Source organism: Apodemus sylvaticus, chromosome 10 (genome assembly GCF_947179515.1).
Source record: "Apodemus sylvaticus chromosome 10, mApoSyl1.1, whole genome shotgun sequence".
Classification (NCBI taxonomy): Eukaryota; Metazoa; Chordata; class Mammalia; order Rodentia; family Muridae; genus Apodemus; species Apodemus sylvaticus.
Window position 1 is genome coordinate 34,177,880 of NC_067481.1, and position 21,814 is coordinate 34,199,693.

At 41.9% G+C, this 21,814-nt stretch overlaps 1 protein-coding gene across 1 annotated transcript in view; it reads left to right on the top strand.

Annotated features, from left to right (window-relative positions):
• Window positions 1-21,814, top strand: part of Ankfn1 (ankyrin repeat and fibronectin type III domain containing 1) — a 150,938-nt gene that overhangs the window by 123,382 nt on the left and 5,742 nt on the right. The window contains exons 16-17 of the mRNA XM_052195564.1: window positions 5,620-5,786; window positions 13,803-14,016. Of these exons, the coding sequence (XP_052051524.1) occupies window positions 5,620-5,786; window positions 13,803-14,016 (381 nt within the window). The remainder of the gene's footprint in view (window positions 1-5,619; window positions 5,787-13,802; window positions 14,017-21,814) is intronic.

Below are 21,814 nucleotides of genomic sequence, written 5' to 3' on the forward strand. Positions count from 1 at the left end.
TGTCTTCCACTTTGATCTGTCTTACCTACTTTTATTGTTAAAAGCAATTGTAAGACCATATACACGCTAGCCTTCATCTATGAAAAATAGGCCATAGATCAAAGCCTGTGTCTCACAGTTCCTGGCTTTAAGGTTGTTGGGTTGTTTCTGTTTTTTTTTTTTTCTAAATAAAAACTGATACTCCTCTGGCCCTCCCTGATGGCTACACCATGGGTTATCTAACTGATTAATGAACACCATGTAGTTTCTGGAAAAGACCACTTGGTTGGGGTTTGTTCCATTGACACATCCAATTCCATTAGTGTCTTTGGTTTTTGAAAGGACCATGGAAAAGTGTCGCCAGTTAGTAGAAACTGATACACTGTCCAGTTCAAAGTTTGTTGTGTCAGAAACAAGTTTTAAAATATTGCAGGCTCTTAGTAAGAATCATGGCAAACCCCACCTCATCCTCAAACAACCAGAGCTTTTCAAGAGGCAAACCTTCTTTTCTTTCACTGGGCATCAGCCCACTAAGAAATTAATGACAACTTCTATAGGAACTCTTTTAAGCCTTGTTAGATTGGACCAGGCCCCTCTGAGGAAGATGCTAAGAAAACCATTTTTAACTAGGGCCTGTGCTCTAGGTCATTCCATAATAAGTGGTAAAGATACCCTGAGTATTTCTAAGAAAAAAAATTTTTTTTAGTAATTCAGTCAGAACTGGGAGAAAACTTTAATAACAAGGGAATTCTAATGAAACTTGAATAGGTGTGAATTATGAGAATATGTAAATTATAGTAAAGGGGTGCAGTATATTTCAGTTCGACTTGCATAAGTCAGCATCCTCTACCTCATGGAAAATTTTGAGATTTAGCAACCCAACTGTGCTCCCACGAGTGACCTTAATTGAATCGTAAATAACTTGCTGACCAGCAATGGAAAACTGCATCCGTGTGCCCGTTCCATCACCAAACAGATGTGGCAAGGGCAAAATGATAAGAAGATTAGATTAGCCTCCTGTCTCCAGGAGCAAAGACCAGTAGGACACACCCACAGGATATTGTGACTCTAAAAGAGACTGGCAAAGGAAGATGTCTCAAGCTCTGGACAGGCGGGTTGAGTTAAGACCAAGAGAAACAGTTTCAAAGAGACTCACTTCTCTCCACAGCCTTAGGACTGACATCCCACCACCCCTTTAGGTAAAGCAGAACCTTTACAAGACCATAAAGCCCACGGATGTAGGCCCTTAGACATGCATCACTGTGTAAACTGTTCCCAGAAGAAAAGGGGAAACAACGTCACAAGCTCAGACACACCATCCAATGACGTGGCCTCTTGAGGATTTGCCTAGCCTGCACTGAGGAGGTCACCTTGCCCTGACCCTGTGGGCCGTCTCAACGAACAGCAAGCCTACCATGAGAAAAGCTGATTTTTATTGATTTCCTTGGCTCTCTAATTTGTGCTAATTGGACTAAAAGGACAGAATTCTGGAGAATTAAAAAAAAAAATTGGCCATACCCTTCTTCATCCAACACACATCTGCTGAGCCAGGCCAGTTATTGTACTGTGTGGACCTGCAGACATTCACGGCATACAGGTCACACACCCAAATCTCAGAATCTCAGACTCTAGAGGGGAGAGAGGAGTTTCTATCAACAATCCTAGCACTATGAAAGCCCTACTGTAAGACCCCTAACCCCTGAATTTCAGAAGGACACCAGATCTTCCTTCATAGGCATTATTTTTAACTGGATCACGGGGGCGGGCGTGGAATAAATCAAAATTCAGAAAATGAAAGGCAAAGCTGAAGAGGGAAATCAGTTTAAGACAGGAAACAGCATGCACAAAGGATAAGCCGATTAGGTCTGCCCTTAGTACTGTGATTGTGCTTAGCACCTCCAGGGAAGCTAGAAGGTCAGACTCCTGTCAGTCATTCCAAGGAGGTGAGACTACATCCTGTGGGCTGTGGGCGAGAAGAGATGGTGAAAAGGTTTTAAGGAAAGGGATGCTAAGGGCCTAATGGATTTCAGCAGTTCTAGGGAGGACAGAAAACAGAAAAGTGGGGTACTGGAGCTGTGACTAGAGGTGACGAGACGATTAAGAGACTGTTACACTGGTGCAGGTGGGCAATGATGAGACCTTGGAACCAGGGCTGGCACAGTGGGACTTTAAGGGTAGACGGTAAGGCAAAGGGATTCAGGAGTTTTAAAAAAATCATTGCAACTTGCTGATTGATTTGATGCAGCTGAGGGGCAAGATGGAGGAGCCAGAGAGTCTGAATGGGGTCTGAGATGGATGCATTGCCTTCTACCAAAGCCGGAAACAGGAGGGGAGGAAGAAGTTGGGGGAGGGGAGGATGATGAGTTCAGTTTGACAAATGATGAGTCTGAGGTACTTGTGGGATATCTAGGCAATGAGCTTAATGGAATCCAGACCCCAGTCTTGAAGGAAACAGCCCAGCATCAACCTTTATTTGTAATCCCCACTTTTCCTGACTTAAGATACAAATCCTGTATTCTAAATGTTGATCCATTCACTACCAGGACTCTGTGACCCCAGCACCTTAGGCCCAGATACTTTCTGGCACCCTGGCAAAGATTTGTGGCACTAAACTTATCTTGTTTATTCTTTTACTCTTAAAGGAGGCCATACTTTTCAGATAGCCTTGGGATTTGAAGAGATGGGCATTCTTAGTCTATTCTAATCCCAGTGTGCTAATATTTGAACTGCTAAATGTTTCATTCTTCCTGGAAAGTGACGGCATAGGAGAAGAGAGTTATAACAAACTGATTCTGGTATGTTCCATACGCATGTTGGGTATCGCACTAACACTGTGCTGATTCCTCTTAGAGAGCCCTTCTTAGCCCAGATTTAAGGATAAGACTGAGGGCCTTGGAGATCACCTCCCTAACATCACACACTAGTAGCAAACCGCACAGCTGTTTACCTACATGGTAATTAATCCATTCACTTTCTCCTCTACTGTCCTATGGGCACTCAGAGCAGCTGTACTCTAGTCTGTCACTATGTTATATAGAGGGGAAATAGAAGAAAAACAACACCACAGAGATTTGGTCTTAGTTTGTGTGTTACTCACAAATCATGTAGTCCCAATAATGACATTATCATCACCTTATAGCAGTGTGTCTGCAAAATGCATGTGATTCACATTAAAAAAAAAAAATTAGACGCTTCCAGTCTATCTTCCCCTCCTCGGGGATGGCTACCAAATGTATCATTGCTAAACCACAAAAGACTGTGTTAGAGTAACATTTGTCAAAGTGACGTTAAAGGCTGCGGATAGAAACCGCTGGAGCAGGGGAAGTGCAGCAGCTGAGACACACTCGTAACTCACTGGTGGTGCGTGGCATGGATGGCATTGGCTGGTGTGGGCATGGGAGACCACCCACTGATCCACAGCTCCTACCACAAAACGCAAGAGAAAACTGGAGTCTATGCCCTTTGAGACAAAACTGAATATCCTAGTCTTCAAGAATTCAGATGGAATATTGCTGCTTTCAAAAGTGTCACTCGGTTTCTTCACAGTCAACGTTCTTTTTTTTTTTTCTTTATGGTTTTTTTCAAGACAGGGTTTCTCTGTGTAGCCCTGGGTGTCCTGGAACTCACTCTGTAAAACAGGCTGGCCTTGAACCCAGAAATCCACCTGCCTCTGCCCCCTCCCCCAAAACTCAAGAGTGCTGAGATTAAAGGTGTGCCCCACCACCACCCAGTCATCCTTCATATTTTAGAAAGAAAAAAAAAGTCTATTTCTGTTGTCATTTGCAAGTTTATTTAGAAACAGAGTCTGTGAGACTTTTCACTCTCCAGCCAAGGGAGGACACGCATCAAGTGCTAGCTGTATAATAAAAGATTCACATTCAAATCCTAGACCTTAAGAGTTTCCCTACTGAGGGAAAGACTACGAGGGATCTCTGTAGAGTTTTAAGTGAGGAAATTACCTGGGAGTGCTACTGTTTGTGCAAAGGCTATGAGCTTACCATTTACTGGCAGAACATGGAATCAGCTCTTCTCTAAGAGCTCTAGAGAGTATAGGAAGGCTGGGAAGGAAGAAGCCCAGATCTGAGGACAGGCTGAGCTGGAGTCAGGGAAACAAGGCCTGGAGAAAATAGACCACAGCTCAAGAAAAGCTGGAGAACTGAAGCCCTCTCTCCTCTTTCTATACCATAGGAGCAAAGGCGGTATAGGTCACACTTCTACTGGCCTAAAATTTCTCATAATAGGATATCAAGCAAGGGAGCAGACAAGGGTGTAAGATGCGCAAAAATCTCTCACTTGCAAAGGAGCAAGATTTCCTCACTAGTGGAGACGAACAGCTATTCCACTCTGAGGTGTGATGGCTTAGCTTCCCCGAATGGTTGGACATTAGGTACTGAGACCTATAGCAAAGCGAGGCATAGGTAGTAAACTGGATGGATGGTCTTAGTACAATTTCTCACCCAAGAAGACACAGCAAAAATATTCTAATACCCGTGAGCTTACAGTGACCCTGTTTTCAAAGCCTGTGAAGTGGAAATCTGACATATACAAGATGAATGGGGACTAGTCTCCGGCTTTGATGGTGGACCAGGAAGACCCTCGAAGCACACCATCCTACACCAGGACGCATTCCCACCACATTGGAACCCTAGGACACAGTGTGTAGCCAGAGCTACCCAGAGAGTAGGAAAACTTGCCAGAGGCCTTTCCTGAAGAGGAGCAAAATGGGCGTGCAGTTTATACCTCCCTGTGTCCTCTGTCTCCATATGTTTTGAGAAATGAAGGCCAAATCTACAGACAAAAAAAATTGGGGTCCAGGAGAGCTGCTCAAGAATTCAAACCCACTATCCTTCCAAAGTTGCAAAAGGAAAATAGTCAGAAAGGGATTCAAATCCAAACATGATAACGGGAAATTTCTAGTTAGACATGAGACAGCCTAAGAAAAGCTTGTCTCATCTTCTAGGCAGAGAAAGCAAGATACTTGGTTGAAAATCAAATCTAGGCTGCAAGTTGCTACTTGACTTTGTTTTTGTTTTGCCTTTAAGGTGTTTTTTGCAAGCTGGTGTGTGTGTGTGTGTGTGTGTGTGTGTGTGTGTGTGTCCGTGTATCTGTGTGTCTGTGTGTGTGTCTGTGTGCATGTCTCTGTGGGTGTCTGTGTGTGTGGCCCTACAAATAATAATGTATATTTAGCAATTCAGTACTTCTGAAACTTGTACCATTAGTCAATTTTGTAAACACTACATAACTATATTTACATAAACCTAGATGGCTATGATATCACTAAGTGACATAGTCTTATTGGGCCACCCCTACATGTGCAGACATCACTGAAACATCATTACGTGGCACAAGACTATGTATGAAAAAGGCCCCAACTTTAGGGAAAAAGTCCATCTAAACTGCAGCTTGAGCCCCCTTCCCCACACCTTATGAGGGGCTGGTAACCTAAAAGGGAAGACTGTCTGACTGAAGCCAGACAACTGGCCCCTTAAGAGCACATTTATAATTTATTTATGGCTTAATATTTTCCACTGATAGGGTTAATAAATCATGTTTCCATGCGACTGGTTTTCTGTGCTGTATGAATTTCTCTATTTTGATACCAGATCTTAACATGTTTTATTTTGCTTGTCCATTTTCCAGTTCATTTTTGCAGCTACAGAGAGAAATTTATTAGTCTGTATTGCCGCCTCTCTGCTGTTGTGGAGCTGGACTCTCTGAATACCCAGCAGTCCCTGAGGGAAGCAATCTCAGACAGCGAGGTCGCAGCTGCCAAACAACGGCACCAGCAAGTGCTGGACTTCATTCAGGTGAGGCTGCTGTTCCTCGGGTAAAGCTCTTAATACTCGCTTGTGGCTAGTAGGAGAGATGCCGTGGGAAGGCCCTGATGGCCTCAAGCGGGGCTCGTGGAACTTGCTAGACTACACACACCATGTAAAAACAGAGCTCAGCATCCAAAGAGAAAATAATAAACAGACTAGGCAGACAGGCAGGAAGATAAGATGTGGAGAACGATAAGGTGTTCAGGTTGGTGGGAGCATAAATTGAACACTGGGTGGCCAGACAAGACTGGATGATAACAATAAGAGCAGATCAGAGGACCAGCCCACAGGCCACAGTAATAAATAAATACATAAATATATAAATAAATAAATAAATAAATAAATAAATAAATAAATCACAGTTTGTCACAGCTCCTATTGGGGCAGGGAGGCCATGCCCCTCGTGGGTACTGCTATACTTGTACTAGTGGTTCACTCTAAGGATTCTGTGTGGTTCTGCTCACTAAATAGTCTGCCTGGTCTCTCCTGAATTTAAGGAGAGAACTAAAGGTAAGGAACCAGCCAGACCAGAAGCTCCAAGAACTATCCAAATGAGACGTAAAAAGAACTCAGTGTGAGGAAACATTGTGAACTTGGGGCTCGATAGGTAAGTCACCTGGGCTTGGGTAAAGTACTTATCCCAGAGAATGAGGTCCTGAGAAACTACACTAAAACGTAAGTTCATGGGGCCTGCCTTATAACTCCAGGGAATGTGGGCATGCAGTATAAACCTCGTGCTCGGGACGTTGGGACAAGATGACCTCTGGCACTCACTGGCCCTGCCTAGCCTTCCTAGTGAGCTCAGGGCCAAGGAGAGACCCTGTGGTGGAAGTAGAGTGTCCAGAGCTCCTGAGGGACAGTCCTGCAGGTTGTCCCCTAACCTCTACACACATGTATGCATACACACATAAATATTCACACATACACACAGACATACACACAAACTCCCTATTTTCTACCCATTTATGAAAAATAGTCACAATAAAGTGACTGTGGACACACTTTAACTCCAGCACTCAGGAGACAGAAGTAGGGTGATCTCTGAAAATTCAAGGCAAATCTGATCTACATGGAGAATTATAAGCTATCCAGGGTTACACAGCATGACTCTATCTCCAAAAAGGGGGGGAGGGGTGTGTGATAATAGTCCTACATCTTAGTACTATTTTAGTGTTACAGAAATAATTTTTGTGAACTAATGTCCATAAAATGCCTAGCACATACCAACTAGTCAATAAGTTGTATATTCATTCATCAATAAGAAGTGCAAGGCCAACCATGGTAAGACATGCCTCAGGAAGTAGACACAGGACGATCAAGAGTTCAAGGCCATCCTTAGCTACATAGTGAAGTCAGGGTCAGGGCAACACCAAATAAAGTCTCAAAAACAAACAACAAAAAGATTGAAGTAGGGCAGGAGAGATGGCTCAGCGGTTAAGAGCACTGGTTGCCCTTCCAGAGGTCCTGAGTTCAATTCCCAGCAACCACATGGTGGCTTACAACCATCTGTAATGGGATCTGGTGCCCTCTTCTGGTGTGTCTGAAGAGAGCAATGGTGGTGTACTCATATGTATAAAATAAATAAATAAATCTTTTTTACAAAGATAGAAATAAAAGTCCTTTGAAATTTAAAAATGAGTGAAATAAATGTTTGGTAATATTTAGAAAGAAAATGTGGTTAAGTGGTAGAACTTCCCTATTTCTCTCATCTATAAATGAGGATGACCCTCAGACCAAAGAAGTACCTGTTCACTTCTCCACCTGAGGTTGTAGAATTTAGAATATGAAAACAGTCAGTCCATTAATCTCATTTCCAGTAAAGAACAGATGTTGACAGTGGAGACAGAGTAGGAAAAGGGGAATATGAGATAAGGATAACACAAAAGACTGTGTGTGTGTGTGTGTGTGTGTGTGTGTGTGTGTGTGTGATGTGCACATGAGTATGTAGGTGTGTGCACCTGTATATACGCAGAGGTCAGAGAGTTGAAGGGATGTCGAGTGTTCTGCACATCCCTTTCAGATAGGGTCTCTCATTGAACCTGGGGCTAGTTGTTTCTTGGCCAAGCTAGCAGCAAGCAAATCCCAGCAATCTTCCTGTTTCTGCAAACCCTTCCTTCAGCTCAGCACTGAAGTTACCAGAGAGTGCCCATGACCACGCCCAGCATTTTATGTGAGAACCAGGATCTGAACTCAGGTCTCTGTGCTTGCATAGCAAGTGCTCCTATCCACTGAGCTGTCTCTACAATCCCCTCCTCATCTTTTGAGTCCAGTGCCATGGTGAAGCCAGGCATGTTGACACACACATGTAATCCAGAGATAGAGAGGCTGAAACAGGGAGACTGAGAGTTCAAGGCTAGCCTGGGCTACATGAGGAGTTCAAGGCCAGTCTGGGACACATAGAGAGACACTGTCTGAGTAATAAAGAGTCCTCAAGTCAAGGAACACAGCTTTTGGTTCTAAGCTGTCCCAGAGCAGATGGCATTTTGTTTGATCTGGAGGTGGGTGACAGGTCTTGTTTTTCATATCTGCAATGGAAGGATTAGACTAGAGAAATTCTCTGGTCCTAGTTAACTCTAACATTACTTTTATGACCCGCAACAAGAAACATTTTAAAGAAACACTTTACTAACCATGCCTTGGATTGCATTTCTTCTGCCTTATTCCCCTGTAAGCTTCTCCAAATCTCATTCATCCAATGAGGACACTGCCTTCCTTTAGTCTGTGGCCATCTTGTGCCTTCCCAGAATCCATGACTGCATCCTCACTTCCTGACCACTGCCCATGCTCCCCTCACTCCTCACCTAGCCTCGAGCCTTTTTTTCCTTATTCCTTCTGATCAAATGTTTAAGTGGGCTGAATAATGGCAGGCCAGGCCAAGAATTTTTCAAAGTTCTTGTCTGCTCCGGACTCCCGTAGGCACATAGACTTGGATAAAAGCCAGTTCCCTAAGTGTTCAAAAACTAACTTCTTAGAGTAGGGTAATTCCATACCATCTACCTGGAACCCCAGCCTTCAGTATGCCACCCTGCTGGCCCCGACATGAGCAGTTTCACTGCCTGCAGACAACCCAGTGTCCTGGCTCCCCTTTACCTGTGTTCACTGCTTAGCCCCCACCCCCAAAATGAAAACCAGCTGCAGCCACTCATCCATTGGTGTTCACAGCTCAGCCCACCACACACCAGAACCAGGGCCTGCAGAGGCAACTGCCAGGGCTGCCTAGATCTAAGACAGTGTTACTACACAAACCAAACATTGTAAAGAGCAGGGGAGTCTATGTAAATACTGCTCGGAAAAGGAGCCAAGGAGTGTGGCCAAAAAAGGGGAGGTCTGGACCAGGGGAGGCATAGAGAAGTCACAGATAAGGTATACAGGCTTTATAGACTGTACAGGCAGTAGAAATGTCAAAGTGAGTGAAGGAAGGAGAGAGAGAGAGAGAGAGAGAGAGAGAGAGAGAGAGAGAGAGAGAGAGAGAGAGAAACGTCAAAGCATGAAGACCTGAGGCTTAGCATACTTTGAGCTGTTAAAACCAAAAGGGCAATTAGGCTATAATTTATATACTGTAATGCTTCAAATGTGCCTAAGCCGTAACAGAAACGGAGCTCATTAGACAGAGCCAATCTATCATCCCCTCGAGCACCTTGTAGCTATGCCGTGAGAAAACCAATCACCTTTACATTTTAATAAAAATATTATCTCGCCTGGGTCCAGAGAAAGGGTATAATTTATAGGATGAGAACTGAAATTTGTAAAAAAAAAAAAAAAAAAAAAAAAAAAAAAAGCACGGTGAGAAGGGAATGCAGAACCTTTAATCAACAGACCCGGGCAGTTCACAGGCGTTCATTTGAAAAGCGTGTCAGCAAGTCTTCAGAAGGCAAATTTGGACCTTAAAATCGGGGGGATTATGTTGTCAGTTGCTTTTAGATCAACAGTAGAAGGTGAAATGAGTGGAAATTGGAATTCTTTTGGAGCTACTTAGCGAGGTTGCATTAAACTCAGCCCACAGGCCTCCCTGAACCTACAATCCTTTCCTTCTTCCTCCGTTGGGCCCTCACCACCTCAGCACCAAGATACTCAAAGATGGCAGCATTGCCTCATGCAATTCTGCCGTGCTCGGCAATTGGCTGAAACACCTCTACCTAAAAAGAACAGGTGGACTGTTATGAAAAACTCACATAAGTTTCCAAGTTACCACAAAGTGGCTGAACATTATTCTAGGCCTTGGAGAACAGAGGTTCGAAATTCCCGTTGGCAGAACTGCAGTCTTCTGCAAGCTCTGGGCGGAGTCCATTCTCTTCCTCCCCCAGCATCTGTGAGCTGCTGTCACGCCTTAACTCATGTCCATCTCTACTTCTGTGGCCGTGCTGCCTCTCTCCTTGTCAGCCAAGCCTCCCTCTGCCTCACCCCACTCTGGTAGCAAGTCGACATTTGTCATTGGAATTAATTCTCCCACAGTCTAGGACAAACATCTCTTCTAGAGTCCTTAGCAGCCTCAGCTTTGCCACAGAAAGTGGTACTCACTTTTTTATCATATAAAGTAATAGCCACAGGTCCTGAGGGTTAGGATTGGGAAATCTTTTAGGGATTCACATTCATCCCACTGAAAGAATTTTGATTGGCATCCTACAACTGAAGACGTTATATAATACGACTCAGTTTGCCAAGCACGCTCACCCATATCCCCAATCTTTCCAATAACCCTGAGAGTAGAAATCTGAAGAATTGGGTAGCCTTTCCATCCTTTCATTTACTGTGCTATCATCCCCGGAGAATCTAATTTAAGAAAAATATAAAAGCATAGTTCCTATTTTTTATTGAAAAGGAAATTAAAAACATTTTATGATAAAATTAAAGATTTACATGGAAAATATTTCAGATAAACATATTAAAATTGACAATTTTCATGGAAAATTAAAGAGTAAAGTGGTAGGCATGTAAAACATTGCTAAATTAATTGAAATATAGGATAGAAACATTTTATGATAGAATTGAAGATTTATGTGGAAAATATTTCTGATAAAACTGTAGAAAATGTAGAAAAACATGTTAGAATTGAAGATTATCATGGAAATTCTTATATATATATAATAATGGTAGGCATAAAAGTATTCCTAAGTTGATTGAAAGTGGAATTATAAACATTTTCTGATAATCTTGAAGATTTACATGGAAATATTTCTGGTAAAATTTAAGAAATATATAGACAAACACGTTAAAATTGACCATTTCATGAAAATTTTTACACATAAAATGGTAGATATAAAAACTCTAAATTAATTTAAGGTGGAATTAGAAACATTGTGATAAATCAAAGATTTACATTGAAAAAACATTTCTGATAAAATAGAAGAAGTATATAGAAAGACAAATTAAAATTGAAGATTATCATGAAAAATAATGCAGATAAAATGGTAGACATAAAAAGCATTACTAAATTAAAAGGGGAATTACAAACATTTTCTGATAAAATTGAAGATTTACATGAGAAATATTTTGTTAGTCTATGTCTTTTTATTGGAGAGTTCAGTCCATTGTTGTTAAGAGATATTAAGGAATAGTGATTGCTGCTTTGTATTTTTTATGTTATTTTTATGTTTGTGTGGGTATCTTCTTTGGGGTTTATTGGAAGAAGATTACTTTCTGGCTTTTTCTAGGGTGTAGTTTCCCTCCTTGTGTTCGCATTTTTCATCAATTATTCTTTGTAGGGCTGGATTTATGGACAGATATTGTGTAAATTTGGTTTTATCATGGAATATCTTGGTTTCTCCATCTATGATGATTGAGAGTTTTACTGGGTATAGTAGCCTGGTCTGGCATTTGTGTTCTCTTAGGGTCTGTATGAGGTCTGCCCAGGATCTTCTAGCTTTCATCATCTCTGGTGAGAAGTCTGGTGTGATTCTGATAGATCTGCCTTTATAAGTTACTTGCCCTTTTTCCCTTACTGCTTTTAATATTCTTTGTTTAGTGAATTTGGTGTTTTGATTATTATGTGCCGGGAGGACTTTCTGTTCAGGTCCAGTCTGTTTGGAGTTCTGAAGGCTTCTTCTATGTTCATGGGCATCTCTTTCTCTAGGTTAGGGAAGTTTTCGTCTACAATTTTGTTGAAGATATTTACTGGGCCTTTAAGATGTAAATCCTCATTCTTGTCTATACCTATAATCCTTAGGTTTGGTCTTCTCATTGTGTCCTGGAGTTCCTGGACGTTTTGGGTTACCAGCTTTATGCAGTTTGCATTTTCTTTGTTGAGTCAATATTTTCTATGGTATCTTCAGCACCTGAGGTTCTTTCTTCTATCTCTTGTATTCTGTTGTTGATGCTTGCATCTATGACTCCTGAATTCTTTCCAAGGTTTTCTATCTCCAGAGATGTCTCACTTTGTGATTTATTTACTGTTTCTACTTCCACTTTTAGATCCTGGATGGTTTTGTTCAGTTCCTTCACTTGATTGTTTGTGTTTTCCTGTAATTCTTTAAGGGATTTTTGTGTTTCTTCTTTAAGGGCTTCTGCCTGTTGACCCATTATCTCCTCTATTTTTTTAAGGGATTTTTGTGTTTCCTCTTTAAGGGCTTTTACCTGTTGTCCGATGTTCTCCTGTATTTCTTTAAGGAAGTTATTTAAGTCTTTCTTGAAGCCCTCTATCAGCATCATGAGATATGATTTTAAATCCAACTCTTGCTTTTCTGGTGTGTTGGGGTATCCAGGACTTGCTGTGGTGGGAGAACTAGTTTCTGATGTTGCCATGTGGCCTTGGTTTCTGTTGGTAGGGTTCTTGTGGTTGCCTTTCACCATCTGGTGCTAGTTGGTATTGTCTCTCACTGGAGTTTATTCCTCCTGTGGGCCTGTAAGCCTGTGTTCTTAATCCTTTGAGCTCAAAAGGGAAAGCACTGCTGGGAGATCTCTCTCTCCTGGTGGGCTATGCACAGAAGGCTGTGAGGTTTCCCAACTTCCTGGTGCAAATGGTGGCAGGAAGACTTCTGCCCAGCTGCTCTACTGATCTTAGGCCTTGTGTGCTCCTAGCTGGTCCCCTCTGCACTCAGAAGTGAAAGTGTTGCTGGGAGATCACTCTCTCCTGGTGGGCTATGCACAGAAGGCTGTGGAGTCTCCCAGCTCCCTGGTGCAAATCATAGTTCTTGTTCTTGACAGGCACTCTAAAGGAGTTATCCATAATCAGACAGGGCCTTTGAAACAACTTCAAGACCACTGTACACTGAATGCCACCAAAAAGCCAGCTGAAAAAGTAACTGTTTCATCAAGGGAAATCCATGCTGGTTTAACCTGGGAGTCCTGATTTGGCTTGGCCCTCATGAACTTCAAGTTCCCTTCAAATTCTCCCCCTAACCTAGCTTAGTGCCTCCTCCTGCACCTGGCTTCTGGGGAACTTCCTGTCCAGCTAAGGGAGTGAACAAACCCTGGGCCTCAATCTAATGCTTTCAACACCAATACTCTGCCAAGTCCTATACCAGGGCAGCACAGAACTAGAAAGCAAGAGGAAATTGCCCCTGGCCACACATTTTCACCCTCTAGTTCATTTTAGCCAGCCTGTCATTGGACGTGACCATAAGAGGGAATGTCATAGTTTTAGAATCTATTATGTGCTAGGAGTGCAAGGTTCTTTAGCACTGTGTTTTTTAAGAGTATGGTTAAATAAAAAGACCTAAGAAAAACATTGAAAATAAAATTACACTGGGTGATACCTTATCTTTAAAACCTCTCCAGTCTTGGACACTGAATGTAACATTAGTCACACAATGAACAACTTGAAGATGAAGATAGCTTTACATATGTGAGCTAAGCATCCTGCAGCATCATTCATGCTTTCAAACCCGGCATCCTACTCAATCATCCTGTGGTACATATATCTGTAGTTTGCAAATAAAGCAACTAAGGCACAATCCATATACAATCCAGTGGTCTAACAAATGGTTCATCCTGTACTCATAAGAAACTGTAATTTTTTTCTTCAATGGGTGCTTCATAACTTAATGCCTTTCACCATTCTTTCCAAAGCAAATCGATGAAGTCTGGCGTGAGACAAGGTGGATCATGGATGCTCTACAGTATGCCCGATACAAGCAACCAGTCTCTGGCTTACCCATCACTAAGCTTATAGACTCCTCCAGTGAGCAGAATCTGAAGAAGATCAGTTCTACGTCATCACACATAGACTGTCTTCCGTCCACATCCCCATCCCCAGAGATGCACAGAAGAAAGGCAGTGAGCGGTAAGCAGTGACATCTAGAGCTCTTTGGTTTGGCCACCAGAGTCTTGGCCCTGTCTTCACTGATGATGTTCTTTGTGTTGATTGGTTCTAGCAGGTGGTAGGAAACACAGTTCAGGAGTCAGAATCGCAAAGCATAAAAGAAACAAACCCAGAGCTGTGGCAACTAGGGCAATAACATGAGATTGCTTTGCTTTGCTGTGGAGGACTTGAGCTGGGGGAGGGGGGTGGTAGGGAAGATTAGACCAGCACTAGTCCACATGACCAAGGTATGGAAGGACACGGAACAAGAATGGAGATCTAAAAATTCCCTAAAGGAGGACAGCTGCTGTTCCAGGTAAGGACATCAGCCCGAAGCAGGTAAGAGGTAGGGACATACCTCCCACTCATATCATGCTCTCTAGTGGAATGTGAGGAAGAGAGAAATCTTGGATAAATTGGATAAAACTGAAACCCAGTAAGCTCAGGATAGTCACGGACATAATGATCTAAGAAACCAATATGAAAGAAATGTCTCACCCCACACCTCAGAAATGAAGGATGAGATTATGTGGCAAAAAAGATGACTGGAAAAACATAATTTCCTCAAAATATCTTTGTGCTTCTAGGCAGAAAAAAAACGATATAAATTTAGGAAATGCTATGTAACACTCTTTCCTGGGGCAGGTTGAGTCTGGTGTCATTTTTCTAGTCAATAAAAATAATGGCCATTTAAACTGCTTTTCTTAATTCTACGTCTGAAAAATACTCCAATATTAATACTCAATACTACTTTTAATGAACAGTTCCGATTTATAGGCTTGTCCCATAGGGGGCAGCATGGTGCAGCACAAAGAGCCTGGGCTTAGAAATCAGAGGCCTGTATTCAAATTCTAATTTTGTTTTATTAGCTGCATTCGAGTGAACAGATTGCTACAGCTGAGTATTAGTTTCTGTACATGTAAAATCAAAATAGTAATGCCTTCACCTTGAGGGGTCATTTGTGAGTAAAACTATCAAAGATAAATGAAATGTAGCAAGAAGTATATTATAACTACCCTATTTTTTATGTTATCATCTTCATGTAAAACTTTTAATAGGGACATGTGCCTTTCCTATAAGCAAATCTGTGTGTGCTGCTGTTTCAAAAATCTCAGTCTCTAAAAGTAAAACTTGGCAAGGGCGGAAGAACATGGGAAGCAGCTAACTTATTACCAAAGACGTCAGTGACTTACCAACTAATTCACCAAAATAATTATTTCAATAGAGTTTCTAGGGTGTTTTGAACTCTTTTGATTTGCTCTACTAACTTGCACTGACCTTGGGGATACAAATCAAATATCATTTGTGCCAGAAACTGATCTAATGGGAGATTTAGATAGGCTGACCAAAAACAAAACAAAACAAAAATAAAAACAACCAAAAAAACCAAAAACACAGAACCAACTCTGTAACTGCCTAGGGTTACAAAGAAGATTGGTGGCATTAACCGTACGCTCTTTAGATCAAAGCAGGAGCCAGGGCTGAGTAAGCAGAAGATGTGCAGAGGAGGAAAGAGAGATTGAGCAGAGGAAGTGGATTGTTCTGGGCTGTACTTCAGTAGCTGCTGTCAGTCAGGCTAATGGTCAGGGTGCTGGCTGCTCATTCTTTATGTCCACATAAAAATACACATTGGTTGCTTCCATGTGCCAGACACTGTTTTGAGTAATCAGAAGATAACGAATAAGAGTAAAGCCTCCACTCCTGTGGAACTTAGTCTAGAAGAGATGGCAAGGAAAATAGAATAGCAGACCATTAAAACTGCAGAATGTTAATGCGATGAGGGCAGACGGAAAATGGTGAATTCTAGGATGCTTGGGGGAGACCTACCAGAGACAGTGACATCTTAAACTACCGCAGGGCAAAACAAAAATCTGGGGTTGGAGTTTCCTAAGCAGCAAAATAGCAAAAGGCTTCAAGGTGGGCTGGGAGGAAGGTGGAGTGCCTGGCCCAGCGTGATTGAAAGGATGGGTAAGAGGTAGGGTGACTCCTGGGGAGCCATTCCAGGTAGGATGCTGAAGGTCCCACCACTGAGTTTGGATTTCTCAGCTTGTGACAGAAAGGCACTAGAAACCATAAGCAAGAATCAATGGGATCTGAATTTCTCTTAAAATTAAATCTCACTATTGTATGAAGAAAACAACAGGGAAAATATGAAAAGCAGAGAGTTTAGGAAGCTAATAAAAAAGAAGAAGCTAAATTTTCTGGATGAGAGAGAGATGGGAGGAAAAATAAGCTTCAATAGCTGTGTGTATTAAATATGAATGGCTTTGAATATTTCCACAAAAATAAGCATTCAGGGGGAAAAACACAATGTAGATGTCTATCACACTGGAAAGATAATCCGGCTAATAATAATAATAATATAAGATTTAAGATGCCATTGGCCCATGGATTGGGTCTGAAACTATAAAAATGCATGAGATCCTCTAGACAGTATATGCAAGCTATGGAGAGAGAAACCCTACGGAAGATGCCTGTGGCATGAATCAATAAGATGTCTTAGATTAAGAAGGAACAACCAGGGACAAGAGATTTAAAAAGAAAAATAAAACAAATCAGAAAACAGTGCCACAAAAATTAAAGCAGGTCAAAGGACGGAGAAAACTTAAATAAAACAACTGTATGCTTTCTGTTCTTTTGCTTTTTTTCAACAAGGAAGTCATCGATAGCCTTGACGAGAACAGTTTGTGAAGGAAAAGAGGAAGACATGTCACTAGACTGGGGATAAGTGGGAGGGGACAAAATAGGAAAAACACACTCTAGAGTCTTGGCTGTGAAAGAGAAGACAAAAAAAAAGGCAGCAAGTACCAGAGACGCGTCAGGTTGGAAGCCACGTCTAAGGCAGCCCCACGGTGTATATAATCCCACAGACAGACTTTCAATTCTATTTCCGCCTTCGTGCTCATCTGCTCACTCTATTCACAGAATTTTCCCAGTGTTTAATCTTCTAGCCACGGGGCCCCAAGTGGGCTCCTCCTCGACTGTATGAGGGTGGCCTCCTCTATGCCCTAGAAATGGCAGACTCTCACGTTGGCATAAGAATGGATTACACACACTCCCTGCTGGGAGGATCTGCCCAATTGCGTTTGGATTTTATTATTAACTGAAACTGTGAGTGATCATCATTCTGTTTCTTAAAACATAATTCTCTCCTGGGTCCATTTATTTCTCTGAAACCAAAATTCCTTGGGCTGTGAAACACAGAGACATGAAAAGCAGTAAACGGCAAATAGAACCTATTGACAAGAACACCCTGTGGACCGTAAAGGAGAAACACTATTTTACCTCCTCACCAAAAAAAAAAGGGCACAGATTCCATTCAGAGCAATGGAATCTGTCTCTTCATGTGTGGGACCACTTTGAGTTGTTTGGAAATCACTTGTGAACAGGGAAAACCCAACTAAGACAAACATCCCCTTCAACTGTGTTTTCATAGCACAAAGTAAGTTCTCAGCACAATTCCATTCTATGTAGGTGAACTCCCTCAACTTCTACAGCGCCCCCTGGAAATGGAGAGCCTGTCTCAGACATTGCCCCCAGCCAGCACCAACCCAAGATTCTGTCTTAGTTGTTGAGTATGTTGGGTTTGTTTGTGCGACTCTGTTTAGCATGAGAACAGGGAATAGAACTCTAACTTCCCAATTCTGTCTGGCTTTCAAAACAGAAAGGACTCCTCTGAGTTGATTAAAATAAAGCATCTCCCAAGGGCTCTAAGCGGAATGTTGACTCCAAGAAAAGGCGGTCCACGGCAAGGGGAGGGAGATTTGCTCCATCCCATGGGCATGCTCTCCCACCCCCTTTCTTTGGGGACAGCTTCACAGGAAGCAGTATTTTTCCCCAACACTGATTGTTTCTCCTCGTAACACACGGGCGAGGCAATGGAGGGAAGGTCCGTGTTGTTTGCTTCAAATGTCTTTGAAGATCGTCCCATTCTTCCAAATGTGAAATTTCCTGATAACCTTTCCCCAGAAGAGGTCAGGAACAACATGGCATAAACCAGATGGTCCCTCGAGGCACTCTTTCTCTTGGGAAATTTAAAAAAAAAAAAGAACAAAACAACCTAAGTCTTGATGAGTTAATATATTTTTTAATTATAAATTATTTCACTTCTATTAAACATATGGAAATAGATACAGTGAGGCCCAGAGATGTATATGCATGTATATGGATACTGCTCTATTCTGCGTAGATATAGAATTTAGGGAAATCTGACCTGATGTTCCTTTCTTTCTGTCTGACCACTAACAATACCACTACCTCCCACTTTTAAGAAAAAAAGCAATAACTTTAAACTAACGATTCTTTCCATAAATGTCATCTCCCCATACACGCTCAAGACCCACAGCAACTCCACTGACCTCCCAAAGACCAGGAGTTGCAGCATCCATCACAAGCTTCCTACTCCAGCACTAATAGTATGGTTAGACCCTCATCCAGCACCTCCCTGGTCAAACAGAGAGGAAGCTTAAATTCTCCCAATGCTGGCCGGGCCCAGTGCCCTCCAAGAAAAAGTAGGGAGCACCACCAGGCTGGGTAGCACAAGCTGGGACAGGTGCCTACCAGGAGCACATGGCCTGGATCTGGGGAGGGAAGCTGCACTCTGCGCTCTCTTCCTGGAGGAGAGGAAGAAGTAGTGGCCCAAGTCCTTAGAAATTCTCCGGGATGCCCTGGATGCATCCTGGAGACTTTCTGAGCCTGTTCTTGGAGGGCTATACCACTCTAGGTAAGAGATTCTATTATGTCTTCTAATAAATAACCCAACAGTCACCTGAGTCAATATTAAGATCCAATCCTATCAGAATAGTTTTCCTAAGGGCAGGGTCATGGACCAACAAGATAGTTAAGATTCCATTCTCTGGCTCTATTACACCTCCTTTCTGGGTTATTACAGTTATAACTATGTCTTCTCTTGATTTACTTCTTATCTATCATGCTATAGCAGTCATACAGTAAATTACATAATTTACTAACTCATTATTTAATCTAGTTATTAAATACAGTGTTGAACACCAGGATAGCTTTTCCCAATCATCAAAAGAATCTTCTCAACAAAGTCCTAAAGTGTATTTGAATATTCATTTATAGTCTTAAGTAGTAATCTTCATCTTTCAAGGATACTAATACCTTCTGTCTATAGGGTACTTAAAGTGTCTTTTTAAAAAGTCTATTTAAAAGTCTGCATAAGCACCCATGGAAGATAAGCATAACACCCATGGAAGATAAGCAACCTCTATGCTGCAGACAGGGTTCAGACAAGCTAAGTAATTTGTTTAAAACTATATACACAATAAGAAAGAAGACAAGCCTTTAGCCAAGGTTTGTCTGATTTTTGTCAACTGTTCTTTCTGCATATGTGGGTGGACTCTTGGTTCTGATGTCACCAGTGATAGAGAGTGAATTTCTATGGCAAACCAGGTAAATTAGATCTTTCCAGATTGTTTCTGGAGTGCTGCTTTTCAAAGACGATCAGCCTCACTCCTCTTTGTGCACCCAGGTTTCCACAGATATTTGTTTTACTAGAGCTCAGTGTACTTTCCACACAAGAGGCTAATGTAAGGATGATAAGACAGTCTGAGGATGGGGAGAACCATCGTGCGCTGCTCAATGCCCATGTTCCGATTAGAGGTCATGGTACATGCAGAAGACTCTAGGTACCATTTTGCTTACCTTGTTCCTCTCATTCCTTTACTGACTGAAGTTTTAAAACTTTAATAAACAGAGATAAGGAAGACAGTGTACATGTTCTCTATAGAGTCCACAGTCCAAAGGAGAGAAATATGAGAGAGTGGATTGTTTATAATGAAACTTGGTAAGTGCAGTAACGCAGATATAAATAAAATCCTCTGAAAGCTGAGAAAACTGAGAAACTAATGCCTCCTGGGGAAGCTAGTATGGGCCCTCCCTAGAAACCACATCTTCAAATATGGCCCGCCACTGACAATTCACATCAGCTTCTTTGAAGTTACATTCTCATTGTATTCCCATTGTCTTCTCTAAATAATAACTTCTATTTGCAAACTTGGAGGCTGGAGAGGTGGCTCAGTAGCACTCAGTGCTCTTACAGAGAGCCAGAGTTCAGTTCCCAGCATCCAAATAAGCTGGCTCACAACCTAAACCTTCAGCTCCAGGGAATCCAATGCCCTTTTCTATCCTCCTGCATGCACGTACACACATACATACTCATACATAAAAAATAGAAAATAAATAAGTCTTTTTTTAAGTGCAAATTGCTTTAGTCAAGCACTCAAATCATTTACTAGAAGGAGAAAGACACTGCCAAGCACCTCGGGACCTACTCCTTGTTACAGGCATATACAGACTCTGGAACTTATGATTTTTACTGCTTTCTGATGATGGCTAGGAGAGGTGCCTTAGGAGTCGGAAGAGAGGTTAATTGAAGATCTGAAACTGGGTTTGAAATCAGATCCATGCAAAGAATTAGTAATTGATTTCAGGTGAGTTTCCCTCTCCACCTCTATGGTTAGTGAAGCTGTTTTTATGTGCTTGTTTATATCCCAATACTAATAACACTATCTGGTGTTTACTTACTGTGAGTCATCATAATGCCGGGATACTGAATCGCACTCTTTTTTTTTTTTTGTAATTTTTTTCTATTCGATATATTTTTATTTATATTACAAATGATTTCCCCTTTTCAGGCCCCCCACTCCCCAAAAGTCACATAAGCCCCCTTCCCTCCCCCTGTTCTCCCATCCACCCCTTCCCACTTCCCTGTTCTGGTTTTGCCCTGTACTGCTACACTGAGTCTTTCCAGAACCAGGGGCCACTCGTCCATTCTTCTTGTTCCTCATTTGATGTGTGGATTATGTTTTGGGTATTCCAGTTTTCCAGGCTAATATCCACTTATTAGTGAGGGCATACCATGATTGATCTTTTGAGACTGGGTTACTTCACTTAGTATGATGTTCTCCAACTCCATCCATTTGTCTAAGAATTTCATGAATTCATTGTTTCTAATGGCTGAATAGTACTCCATTGTGTATATATACCACATTTTTTGCATCCATTCTTCTGTTGAAGGATACCTGGGTTCTTTCCAGCTTCTGGCTATTATAAATAGGGCTGCTATGAACATAGTGGAGCATGTATCCTTATTACATGCCGGGGAATCCTCTGGTTATATGCCCAGGAGTGGTATAGTAGGATCCTCCGGAAGTGACGTACCCAGTTTTCTGAGGAACCACCAGACTGATTTCCAGAGTGGTTGCACCAATTTGAAACCCCACCAGCAGTGGAGGAGTGTTCCTCTTTCTCCACATCCTCACCAACACCTGCTGTCTTTTGAATTTTTAATCTTAGCCATTCTGACTGGTGTAAGGTGAAATCTCAGGGTTGTTTTGATTTGCATTTCCCTAATGACTAATAAAGTCGAGCATTTTTTAAGATGCTTCTCAGCCATCTGAAGTTCTTCAGGTGAGAATTCTTTGTTTAGCTCTGTACCCCATTTTTAATAGGGTTATTTGTGAACCGCACTCTTTAATGCTTGTTTTTTTCCTCATTTTGCCAGTGAAAATACTGAAGCTTGAGCTTATTAAATTTTGCATCTTGTATAGCTGATTAATGGCAGAATTGTTACCCAAATACAGATTCATACTTCTCCACAGACTGATATCCACTTAAGGATTTCCATGGGTTTCCTCTGGATTCGTTCTGATGGCAGGGATCTGGTCCATCTAAGTGACTGACACAGAATTGTATCAGTGAAGTCCCCTGCAAGGGAGCCTGGGCGTTGCGGCTGCTCAGACTTGCATTGGCTTCC